Here is a 12,814-nt window from a genome sequence, read left to right as displayed (position 1 = left end):
TCCCACACACTACAGACCCCTGCAAGTGCGTCCTAACCGTAAAGTGCCCTGGTGGTCTAGTGGATTCTTCAGGGGCAGCCAGGCCAGAAAGAATCCCAAACTTTCCTGCCCACTGTTGCTAGTGTGCCCAGGCCTGGTACTGGCGATTTTTCAAAATGGCTTCTGAGATTTCCCGCGGCAGTCTCACGGGTCTCAGCAGACATTTTTAAAACACGCCAGTGCCAGCACCAGGCACACTAGCGGCAGGCAGGCAGGAAAGAGTGGTCATTCTTTCCGGCCTGGTTGCCCCAAAGAAGACACTAGACTACCAGGGCTCTTCAAGGTAGGAGCGCCAGTGGCAGTGGGCAACTGGGCAGAGTCTCTGGGCCCCTGGAGCCTAGGGCACTTCCCAGTTGACTAGTCAGTCCGCCTCTGAATAGCAGAGTAAGTTCCTGTAGAAAGTCACTGGGGGGGAGTGACTGGGAGCCCTGGGTGAGAGAAAACCCAACCCAAGGGGAGAAATTTTAAAATAAAATGCAGAGAGAGAGAGTGCCCTGGTACTCAAGAGTGACGGGGGAGGGGATTAGAACTACATAAAAAGGAGTAGTTGCCCTTTGGGGATCTTTGTTGCCTAATGGTCCCCTACCAGTGACCTGGAGGAGTAAAGAGAAATCTCAATTAAGAGAAGTAGACCACTAGCTATAGAGGAGAGCTATGGGTGGGCAGTGGAGAGACCCAGCTCGGGAGTGTGGGATCGGAGCCAGAGAGTGCTCATCACAGGATCAGGGTGGTGCCAACGCAAAGGGTCACCCTGCATGGAGGTCAGGACCTATACAATTGAGAGGAGAACAGTCCTTGGGAGTCTTATTCTCAGGGATAGGCATGGACAGGAGCATTGTAAAAAGTGTATATAGTCCTGCTGAAGAGCATCTGTAAATAATTCCAGGAGAGGAGATACAGGAGTTCCCTTGGGGAATACCAAAGGATTGTGGTTTAGAAGACTTCCATTCAAAAGTTGAAAAGTTCACACAGTTGGAAGATCCTGTTTCGCAGAGTTGAAATAAGAACAGTTGAGTTTACATGAACTGTTGACTCCAGAGTGCTCGTTGAACTTAAAAAGAGTATAATGTATCTATTAAGATTGAAAATTTCTCAGCCAGCCTTTGGCAGTAGACTTTGTTTTAGGGGGGTTTCCTGGGAGACAATAGGATCATCCCACTGCTAACCCTAATTTTCCCAAGTGGAGGCACCGAGCACCTGGACAGTGAGGGTCCGAAGGCCCTGAACCCAGAAGTGCTCAGGACATTTGTAACCCCACGTTTGGTACCTTTTCACTCAGTGAGTCAAATATAGATCATGTAAATCACATGATTTGTGTGTAGAGCACATACAGCAATTTACACCTTCTTCAGAGCAGGAGGATTTGGTCATTTAAGCCCCATGACATTATTTTAGAAGCTTTGATGTGGTAAGTGCAGCTGCAGGCTGAAAAAATCAACCCTTATTTCAATCTGCTACTTGATCAATAGAAATCAAACAAAATAAACCATGGAAAAGAAAATAAGATGATACCTTTTTTATTGGACATAACTTAGTACATTTCTTGATTAGCTTTCGAAGGTTGCCCTTCTTCGTCAGATTGGAAATAGGCAAAATGTGGTGGCTGATAGTATATATAGGAGAAACATCAAAGCATTACTTTGACAGCCTGACAGGGTGGGAGGGTGGGGTGTGGCATGGGGATATCAAAGCAATGCTTGATCTGCTACTTGAGATTCCCTGATTCCTCTTGGCAGATCTGAATCTTCCTTAGAAATATTTTGCTAATCTCACCTTCAGGTAACTCGTTGGCCGGCTGCTGACTCTTCTCCTCTAGTCTCGGTGATCAGCTGCATGAGGGAGGAACTTTGCTTTTCTAGCTGGGTCCTATTTCCTCATTCTCTGGAGAATCTTCTTCTCTTCCTCCTCCAGTCTCAAGAGATGGGTCTGTTTCTTCTTATTCAGAAACTGGTGGAACTTCTCAAAGTCAGACTCCACTTTCTGTCTTTCCTGTCTGTCTCACTCTGGATTAAACATGGAGAAATAATTCTCAGTAACACTAGAGTGATTTTGTTGAACAGAGCTCTGGATTCAGGTCTTTCAATGAACAAGAATCTCTTTGTTGTCAGAAGGGCCAGTACAAGTGTACTAAGCTCCCTAGATTAATCAAGACCTGTACCTTCTCCCACACAAATCCATATTCCACCCTTGCAGTGGCTCCATTACCCTCCTCTCAGTGGGTATCTCTGGTACAGAACTTCCTCCTTTAACAGTGGTGACTCAGCACAGTCTTCCTCCTCTCATCACCCACTCTTTTCCCGGCCTTCCTCTCTCACCATACCCAGAGCATATCCCCCTTTCACAATCTCCTCCATCCCTGCCCAGCAACTCCCCCTGTCCTAATGTGAACTGTACCCATCCCAGTACCACTGTTGTCCCCATATTGTTTCTAAGTGAGCAGAAGAGGGGTCTCCCTCCTTTCCTATTCTTACCCATTACCACAAGCAGCTTCCATTTCTCTCTTCCCCAGTATCTACTCCCTGCATCTGCCCATTCTCTCCCTTCCTCAGTATTCATTAGCATCTCGTTCTCCTCTCTCTCTTCTTCTAGTGTCTAGCCCCAACTTCCTTCTCTTTCTTACCCTATAATCTGGCCCTGCTGCTTTGAATATGACAATGACAGCACTGCGAGCACTTTCAAAATAAGTGGTCATGGTTGAGGGGAATGGGGTGAAGGGAAGCAGGGGATGAAGGGGTGTTGATTCTTTAAGACGTAGTTTCTGGTTACTAGTGTTAAATTTGACTCTAGTTTCATAAGCTTTGAAAAACAAACAAAAAAAACAACAAACAACAAAGTAAGTGGTCACAGACCAGCAGCATCCTGATGTTAACGCACAATGCCTGCGATTTGAATGTAGTTGCAGTACTGCCACTAAAGAGAAGGTAAAGTGGTATGAAGCTGTGGTACGGGACCCTCACTTCACCCACTGGCTTGTGCAGAACCTCTTGATGACAGAGCTTGAAAATCTCCAGGTCTGAAGTTCTACCTTCTAATCGTCATTTTCCTGAGGAACACTGAGTTAATCTAACACCAGCTCTGCTGAGCTTTGTGACACCAGAGGATCCATAATCCGTAACTATATCCTGGAGCTCTCAAAACCAATCAACAGTTACAGGTTATAAATGGGTTAAATTAGATGAAAATGAGCTTCCACATCACAGGAGTTATTTCAGATTGAAATCTGTATCCTGGAACTCAGTTAAAAGGCATCAGGACAGACCCATCCCTGAATGAGCAGAATAAAAGGCCCGAGAGCTGGTCTTGACGTGCCCGGTTAAACGAGGGCTGGGCCTGTTCGAGTCAGTTCTGCATGGGTACGAGCAATGGGAAAGGGTCAGAGGGCCATGGGGGTGACGCTCGAGGGAGGGATGAGATGTGAGTGGCCCATTTAAAAACTGCTCACCAGAATCGGCGGGCCTCGCGGGGAGGGCTGCTATTGGCGGATGGCGGCGTGGGGGGCCGGGCTAAGGGGAGAGATTAAAAAGAGCTCCTTCGAGGATATGGGCGTTGTCCTGTTCCTCCGAGGCGGTTTGCCCACCCTCCCGCCCTGGCATGGGGTGTGGGGTTGGAGGAAGAGGTTGAGAGGCAGTTTCCTGGTTGTGTTTTTTTTTTTATTCCGCAGATGGCCTGGGAGTTTTGTGGCGCAGCAGCAAAAAGAAGTAATCAAACCCCGAGCTACAGGGCTATGGCTCATGGGGACCCTTGGAGCCAGGGGCGTGACAGGCCGGATGATGTGCAGAGGTCCGCACGGATCAGGGCCCTTGCTGGTAGGGTGGGGGCCCTGGGAGATTCTGACAAATTGCCGCTTTGCTATATGGCGAGCGGCGTAGGGGGGGGGGGCTAACTGTCGTTGTTTAGCCTGGACATATGTAGCTCGGGTTAGGGGGGGGCACATGGGTTTATTCCTGTTTATTCATGATAATTAATTTATGTAATACATGGTTAATAAAGCAGCGGCGCCTATGTTACCCAACTCTAGTGTCGGAGAGTTATTAGGGAGGGGGAGCAAGGGCGGCAGGAGGGGAGTAGTGGGGTCGAACGGGGTCCCCAGCTACAAGGTTTAATGTACATGTAACAGTCCAGTGAGTGTCACCATATCACTCCTTACTATATGTCATAGTTCGCCAAGCGGGGTGAAGGGGGGCACCTACATGTGGGTACAGTGGGATTCGGTTGGGTTTTGAAGGGCTCACATTTACCACCACAAGTGTAAGAGGTAGGGGGGATGGGCCTGGGTCCGCCTGCCTGAGGTGCACCTCACCCACTAAAACTGCTCCAGGGACCTGCATACTGCTGCGATGGAGTTGAGTATGACACTTGAGGCTGGCAAAATTTTTTTTTTTTTTTTTTTTTTTGCGGGTGGTAGGGGGTAAGTAACCACTGGGGGAGTCAGGGGAGGTCATCCACGATTCCCTCCGGTGGTCATCTGGTCAGTTTGGGCACCTTTTCGAGGCTTGGTCGTGAAAACAAGGGACCAAGTAAAGTCGACCAAGTGCTCGTCAGGGATGACCTTCTTTTTTCCATTATCGGCCGAGGATGCCCATCTCCTAACCACGCCCAGTCCCGCCTTCGTTACACTGCCGACACGCCCCGTGAATGTTGGTCGTCCCCGTGATGGACTGCAGTTGAGGACACCCAAAATCGGCTTTCGATTATGCCGATTTGGGTGACCCTGAGAGGACACCCATCTCCCGATTTGTGTCGAAAGATGGGCGTCCTTCTCTTTCGAAAAAAAGCCTGACAAACACCCACTCTCAGATCTGCAGCTTTCTTCCCCTCAGTAGATTGAAACTTCAGAAGATCTTCCAGATTCTTTCTCAGAGGCTCCAGGTGCTCTTTTGCAGGCTCCTGCCTACTTCTTGCTTTACTTCCCCACACCAGAGACCCTTTCAGGCATGTTACTGCTCCAATTCCTGCCCCCTAACAGGCCCTGGTGCACTGAGCCTTGCAGCCATCCTTCTGGAACCACTACAGCCCCGAAGACCCCCACTCTACACTACTGGACTGGATCAAACCTAAGCCTAATTCTCCTTTCCCATTTTGCAGCCCACACCACACTACCTCTCTTCAATAAATACAATGTTACAATTTTCCTTTGCTCCACTGACAGATTCAGAACCTGCCTGTTCTCAGCCAATAAGGAACCAATAGTTTCCATACTATAAGTAACGAAGCAGACTGAAGTCTATTATTCTCTTATTCAGGTGATTTATGGGATTGAAGTACTGAAAGGAACAAAAACCCTACAGAAACTGGCTCAGAAGGAGACACAGACACCCACCTTCAGCTCTTCAGCTTTCTTCTCTTCAGTAGATGTAAACTTCAGAAGATCTTCCAGATTCTTTTTCATAGGCTTCAGGTGCATTTTAAGCTTTTCCTGTGAATATTAAACATCATTGATTAGCATGTGATTATTTTTATAACCACAATTTCAGACTCGACAGTAAACGTGAAATGTTCCTTTCATTTTAGATCTTTTCTTTAAAATAACTGAATTCTAAGAGGCCAATATTCAAAGTGGTATAACCAGGCAAGGTAGGCTTGACCCCATAGGCGGTCGGTGGCCCAACTGTTTGGGGAGGCTAAAGGGTGCGGTGTTAGGGGTGAACCAGGGGTGGAGCTTACATCCATAATTGCCTAACAACACAGAAAAAAAATAAGTACAAATAAAATAGTCACAACTAATACCTTTTATTAAATTTAGACCTAATATACCAATATACCACCACACGGAAAATGCAGACCGTCAACAATATGAAATAAAAGGGATCATAATATCACAATTCTCATGTAGAGCCACAAAACACCCTTTTAGGGTGGATAGTGTTCACAATGAGCTGCTTTTATTAACGACCATATGTAGATCCTTCAAGAGGTAGTGTGTCATGATTTAGGCTCTAAAACCCTTTCTGATGTTTTGGTGCCACCTCAGTAAGGCCAACACACAATCTCTCCACTGCAAAATACTATACACAAACTTGTGCAAAAACACACTCAGAACCTTACCAAACCATAACAGCACTAATTCCAAGGACAGGACGAGCTACAACCTTATGCGTGAAATGGCAGAACTGTAATTACACCGGGCTCTAAAACACCAATACACTACCTCATGTAAAAAAAAGCAAAACAAAAAGGGCTGCAAATACCACACGCTAGCAGAATACTGCACCTATATCACACATGAAAAACACATGACACAACAGACTTAGCGTGCAGCAATACTAGAAAAATTGAAAATTACGTGCAAAATTTTACAGATGCACATTTCCAAAAGCTGACATATTCCAATTAATACATTCTGAATAAAATACTTTTTTTTCTGCCTTTGTTGTCTGATCATTTAGTTTTTCTATTCGCTTTGGTCCCAGTGTCTTCTTTCCATTTGATATTTTCTCTCACCATGTCCACCATCCTCCTGTGTCCTTATGCGTCCTGTCTACCATCTGTAGCCCTGTCCCTATCCTTTCTCCAGTTTCAGCATCTGCCTTCAAAGTGTTCCGATCCAGCCCTTAAATTCAGCAATTTTCCCTCCTTCCATATCCAGCATTTCTCCTCACTCCCCTCCCCTCCATCCATGTGCATCTACTTCCTCTGTCTTCCCTCCCATCCATCCATGTCTAGCATTTCTCCTCTCTCCCTTCCCCTCCACTCGTGTGCATCTCCTTCCTTTGTCTACTCTTTCCTTCCCTCCATCCATGTCCAGCATTTCTCCTCTCTCCCCTCCCCTCCATCCATGTGCATCTACTTCCTCTGTCTTCCCTCCATCCATCCATGTCTAGCATTTCTCCTCTCTCCCTTCCCCTCCACTCGTGTGCATCTCCTTCCTTTGTCTACTCTTTCCTTCCCTCCATCCATGTCCAGCATTTCTCCTCTCTCCCCTCCCCTCCACCCTTTCGCATCTCCTTCCTCTGTCTTCCCTCCCATCCATCCATGTCTAGCATTTCTCCTCTCTCCCTTCCCCTCCACTCGTGTGCATCTCCTTCCTTTGTCTACTCTTTCCTTCCCTCCATCCATGTCCAGCATTTCTCCTCTCTTCCCTCCCCTCCATCCATGTGCATCTCCTTCCTGACTTTCCTCCCTCCATCCATCCATCCAGCAACTCTCCATTCTCTCCTACCCTCTCCTCAATCGACCTCTTCTCTCCCACTGCCCTCCCCTCCTCTCCTCCATGTCCAGCGATCTCTTCTGTCCCCTGCCCTCCCCTCCATGTTCAGCAATCTCTTCTCTCCTCCTGCCCTCCCCTCCCATCCCATCCATGTTCAGCGATTTTCCCTGCCCTTGCTCACCTCCCTGACAGCCCTCCTCTCCGTTCCTTCCCCTCCTCCCCGGCAAGTTTAACTGTTTTATTTTCAGCGGCAGCGACAGCAGTGAAGAAATCACTGCGGGCTGGCCTCCAGCTTCTCCCTTCCCTCATACAGTCCCGCCTTCTGCGATGACGTATTTCCTGTTTCCACGAGGAGAGATTGAAAATGTACATTTTCAGTAATTTCATTATATACACATACCTTGTATTCCTGTGCAGCCTCCTCTATAGGGATCACGGTGTGAGATTTGTGATCTCTGGACTCTCTACAAATAATGCAGATAAGTTTCTGATCTTCTTCACAAAACAGCTTCAGTTCCTCTTTATGCTTCTCACAAAGATTCTCCTCTTTGGGTCTCTCTGAAGTCTGACTTTGCTTTTTTGCTATTTCTGTAATATTTGCCCGCTGCCTGTTTGGTCTGAGATTCCTCTGCCTGGATCTTTTTCTGCACTGGGGACAGGGGAAGTCTGTGTCTCTCCCCTCCCAGCTCTGAGTGATACAGGAGCGACAGAAGTTGTGTCCACAGTCTGTCATCACCGGATCTGTAAAATAATCCAGACAGATAGAACAAGAAGTTTCATATTGCAGACTCTCAGCAGGGTTTGCAGCAGCCATGATTCTTACAGGAAATGAAAGCAGGAATTCAGTTTCTGTTTCACATTATAACTTGTAGTAAGTTCGAAAATAAGGAGTGGCTCTGTGGAACAGGATATTTGTCAGGGACTTTGTGAAATTTGAAGACACCAGGGCTGTCTGCCCTCTTTCTTGTCTCCTAGGCCCAGATGCACAAAACTTTACGACCCTTTAACGACCCTTTAAGGAAGAAATTCCTAACCGTTGCATGCATTAAAGGCCATTTTCCGACGACGCTAGCAGCTAACAAAAACAGAATGCAAACAAGTAACTACCATTCAAATGTGGGCGATTCGGAATGCACTAACCATACTGACGATTGCACCGAATCATTTACCGTGAAATATTTACCGTACGCTCAGAGCTGTCGTTAAGGCCTGAGCTGTCATACAGACACTGCTCCCCACTTCTCCCGGCAGCATAAAAATCCAAGCTGGCATATTAGAAAATATAAAAAGCCTCTCACATAAGTACATAAGTAATGCCATACTGGGAAAAGACCAAGGGTCCATCGAGCCCAGCATCCTGTCCACGACAGCGGCCAATCCAGGCCAAGGGCACCTGGCGAGCTTCCCAAACGTACAGACATTCTATACAATCAAGCCATTGTGACATCACTAATGAGGTTGGCTCTTATTGGTGGAATGAGCCACTATGACATCACAATAGGTTAAATCATGCTCTATGTAATAAAAGTGAGACAAGTAGAGGACATAAGTACATAAGTAATGCCACACTGGGAAAGACCAAGGGTCCATCGAGCCCAGCATCCTGTCCACGGACAGCGGCTAATCCAGGCCAAGGGCACCTGGCAAGCTTCCCCAAACGTACAAACATTCTATACATGTTATTCCTGGAATTTTGGATTTTTCCAAGTCCGTTTAGTAGCGGTTCATGGACTTGTCCTTTAGGAAACCGTCCAACCCCTCTGATGTCAGAGGAGGGCGGGCCCAGGAAGAACGGAGGACGTCGGAGGAGACATCACTGATGGCCGATCAGCTGTTCATGCCCATGCAGCGCCTTCACACAGAGGTGAGAGGCACTGCGCGGGCTGGTAAGGCGGAGGGGGGGGGGTCCGGTGGAGGGGGTAGCGGCAGCGACGACCTCAGGGGGGCGGGCACGGGGCGGAGGATGGCAGAAGGAGAAAGAGAGAGACAGGAAGAGAGGGGGGCCGGGGCTACAAAACTTTTCATCTTTGTTTTTATTTTTTATTTCATACAGGGGGAAGCAGGGAACATCGGTGACCTCAGGGGGGGGGGGGCAAGGCCATCCATACAGGACACTCCTGACGAAGCCTTTACCTCTCCCGATCCTTTTTTTATTTTTTTTTAGTTTTCTAATGCAGGGGAAGCGGGGAGCCACGTGTTTGTGTGGGTTTTTTTTTTGTTGTTGTTGTTTTGGTGTTTGTGGCATGCGCAGAGCAGCCAGCATAACATTTGGCTGCTCTGCACATGCTTTAGGGGCCAATTACCGACGTTTTTAACGAAGGGTTAGTGATGCAAGTGAGCTGCAATGAACAGCTCATTTGCATTCCCTTCCTTCGTGCATAGCCGTTCCGTACCGATTTGTTAGGAATTTGGTACGGAACGGCTCCAACGAGGACTTTTGTGCATCTGAGTCCTAGTTCCTCCCTTTTTTTCCCCAGTTACAGAGAGATCCAGGGGTCTGGGAGCTGCAGGGAGGGCAGCAGTGACCTCTCCCAATAGAGTTTTGCTATTTGTTACCTGGATCCTGGGGCAGGGACAGAGCTTAGCTCTGCAGCAAGCAAAGGTCTCACGTAGGTGGGCCAGAGGAAGGGCAATATTAACCTGGGACCCATTAATCTCTACTCCCTTCTGTGTGATCAGAGGCACCAGTTGGCTTTGGTAAACCTTGGGAGAAAACATCCTGTCAAAAAAAAGCAGGTGGTGTGTTAGAATTTTAACCAGAGTGTTAACCCTCTATCAGAGTAAACATAATATATGTAGGGTTGCCACCAGCTTAATGCTGGTGCCAGTTTTCTGCCAACTCCCGTCATCCACCTTCAGCCACTGCTGATGCTGCCAAACTTCTGCAGTCATAGTAGTATCTATTTTATTTTTGTTACATTTGTACCCTGCGCTTTCCCACTCATGGCAGGCTCAATGCTGCAGGCAATGGAGGGTTAAGTGACTTGCCCAGAGACACTAGGAGCTGCCTGTGTCTGAAGTTGGAATTGAACTCAGTTCCTCAGGACCAAAGTCCACCACCCTAACCACTAGGCCACTCCTCCACTGTCACTAGCCCACTCCTCCACTGTTGCTACTATTTGAGATTCTACATGGAATGTTGCTATTCCACTAGAAGTCGGCCCTTGTAGATCACCAATGTGGCCGCGCAGGCTTCTGCTTCTGTGAGTCTGACGTCCTGCACATACGTGCAGGACGTCAGACTCACAGAAACAGAAGCCTGCGCAGCCTTCTACATGGAATGTTGCTAGTGGAATAGCAACATTCCATGTAGAATCTCCAATAGTAGCAACATTCCATGTAGAACCTCCAATAGTAGCAACAGAATCTCAATAGTATCTATTTTATTTTTGTTACATTTGTACCCTGCGCTTTCCCACTCATGGCAGGCTCAATGCGGCTTACATGGGGCAATGGAGGGTTAAGTGACTTGCCCAGAGTCACAAGAAGCTGCCTGTGCCTGAAGTGGGAATCCAACTCAGTTCCTTAGTTCCCCAGGACCAAAGTCCACCACCCTAACCACTAGGCTGCTTCTTCTATTCCCCACCCCCCCTCGGGAGGGTAGGAAGGGAGGATGAGGGGCTGGAGCACAGAGGGAGTAGAAATGAAAAGAGGGTGAAGGTGGAGTGGAACAAATCGCCTGAACTCTCAGGACACAGAAGAATTTAGGGCTATTTAAAGGTAATCAATAGAAATAAAACATGGAAAAGAAAATAAGATGATACCTTTTTTATTGGACATAACTTAATACATTTCTTGATTAGCTTTCGAAGGTTGCCCTTCTTCCTCAGATCGGAAATAAGCAAATGTGGAAGATGACAGTATATAAGTGAACATCAAAGCACTTCAGTGACAGTCTAACAGGATGGGGGTGGAAAGGTGAGAGACAGGAAGAGTTGGGTGGGTGAGGGACAGGGAGATATGCATGGAGATAGGAGGGTGACAAATCAGTGCAATTTGATGTTTCACTTATATATATACTGTCACCTACCAACATTTGCTTATTTCAGATCTGATGAAGAAGAAACTGCTGAAACACACTTCTTGGTACAGGCTAGACCAGTGATGGCAACCTTTTGAGCTTGGTGTGTCAAAATTCGCCCAAAAAAACCGAGCATAACTCGGGTGGTGTGTCACTTCGAGAAAAAAAAACATAATTTCGCGATATTTATAGTTTAAAAATGTATAGTTGTAATATATAACTATTTAATAAACCAAAACCTAATTATTTAACTTACCTGCTTAGTGACTTCTTTGTTCATCTGTCAGTCGGTTTCTTTGTTGGTCTTGATATTATTTAACTTGTGTGGGGTGCCGTGAACTAAGATAAGTGAGGGGGAGGGGGAATTCTTTAACTAACCTGCCTATTAGTGACTTTTTTGTTGCTGAATTTCATTGGCTAAATCTTCGATTGAAGGTTGGTATTTTGTACACTTCAAGCCCAAGCAAGCGCTACTAACTTCATCTGTCAATCTGTTTCTTTTGTTGGTTTTGATATTGTTTGATATTGAGAATAAGGTTTCACAAAAGTACGTAGATGGAAAAATTGTGAGTAAAGCCATTGCTATATTTTTCAGGTTGTTAAAAGTGTCTGGTAATCGGTTCCAGGCACTCCAAATTTCCTATTCGTAGTGGCACTCCTCATGATTCTCCAAGCGGCACCTTTCCAGATTCTCAAGCTTTGACCTCAAGTCGACAAACACCTGAGCCCAGATGCTGTCTTGAAATTCTACAAGTTGCATCTCCAAATCATCAATTTGCATCCATTGGAAACCATTTAATTCCAAACTACTGTAGACTACTACATCAGGATACTTAATTATTTTCATGGTCTGTTCTAGGCTTCTAAATTGATTAAATCTATCACTGAACTGGTCAGTAACGAGTCTAAAACATGCTGGTACTTTATATGCAAGGGTTCCATTTCATTTTGTATAGCTGCACTAGCCTTCTCAAATACTTTGTTACTCGAGGAAAATACTTATAAGTTTTATTTTCTACATCTCGCTTGAAAATTTTAAGTTTACTTTCAAAAGCTTTTATGTATCCAAAACATAACGTCAATACTTTTGCCAAAACCTTGTAACTTTAAGTTCAGTTCATTAATAGGAACAGAGAGATCTGTAAAAAAAACATTTATTTATTTATTGCATTTGTATCCCACATTTTCCCACCTATTTGCAGGCTCAGTGTGGCTTACAATACATTGTAAATGATGGAAATACAATTTGTTACAGTTCGATTCTGGGTTACATTGTGAGGAGTTATGCGAAGACGGAGTTAAAGTATCATATGGGGAATAGAACAAAGGAATGTATCAAAAGGGGAATTGATAAGACGATAAAATAATAACATCAGGGTGTTGACCCACTTATCATCATTGAGCTGAGGAAAGTTTCCCAGATCCTTATCCTTATCCTCAAGAAATAACTTAATTTCTTCAAAGCACTCCACAAAGCGCTCAAGAACTTTGCCTCGGCTCAGCCATCTTACATTATTGTACATCAGCAGTCCACTGTAGGTGGAATCAACCTCCAGTAAAAGTGCAGAAAATTCTCACTTGTGAAGGGGGCGAGCAGCTATTAAATT

The 12,814-nt window shown here is 46.1% G+C and overlaps 3 protein-coding genes and 1 long non-coding RNA gene across 4 annotated transcripts in view; 2 read left to right on the top strand and 2 right to left on the bottom strand.

Moving 5' to 3' along the window:
* Positions 1-8,082, bottom strand: part of LOC115468286 (E3 ubiquitin-protein ligase TRIM39-like) — an 875,973-nt gene extending 867,891 nt beyond the window's left edge. Inside the window, exons 1-2 of the mRNA XM_030199896.1 lie at positions 7,587-8,082; positions 5,360-5,455 (exon numbers count right to left, since the gene is read on the bottom strand). Coding sequence (XP_030055756.1) covers positions 5,360-5,455; positions 7,587-8,000 — 510 coding nt within the window. The 5' untranslated portion in view covers positions 8,001-8,082. The remainder of the gene's footprint in view (positions 1-5,359; positions 5,456-7,586) is intronic.
* LOC115468279 (E3 ubiquitin-protein ligase TRIM39-like) overlaps positions 1-12,814 on the top strand; it is a 1,086,936-nt gene that overhangs the window by 446,778 nt on the left and 627,344 nt on the right. The gene's annotated exons all lie outside the window — the stretch shown is intronic.
* The window catches only part of LOC115468284 (E3 ubiquitin-protein ligase TRIM39-like), a 384,146-nt gene that overhangs the window by 78,568 nt on the left and 292,764 nt on the right, over positions 1-12,814 (bottom strand). The gene's annotated exons all lie outside the window — the stretch shown is intronic.
* Positions 1-12,814, top strand: part of LOC115468322 — a 306,189-nt gene that overhangs the window by 78,580 nt on the left and 214,795 nt on the right. The gene's annotated exons all lie outside the window — the stretch shown is intronic.

Source organism: Microcaecilia unicolor, chromosome 4, assembly GCF_901765095.1.
Source record: "Microcaecilia unicolor chromosome 4, aMicUni1.1, whole genome shotgun sequence".
NCBI lineage: Eukaryota > Metazoa > Chordata > Amphibia > Gymnophiona > Siphonopidae > Microcaecilia > Microcaecilia unicolor.
This window is presented reverse-complemented; position numbering and strand designations above follow the sequence as displayed.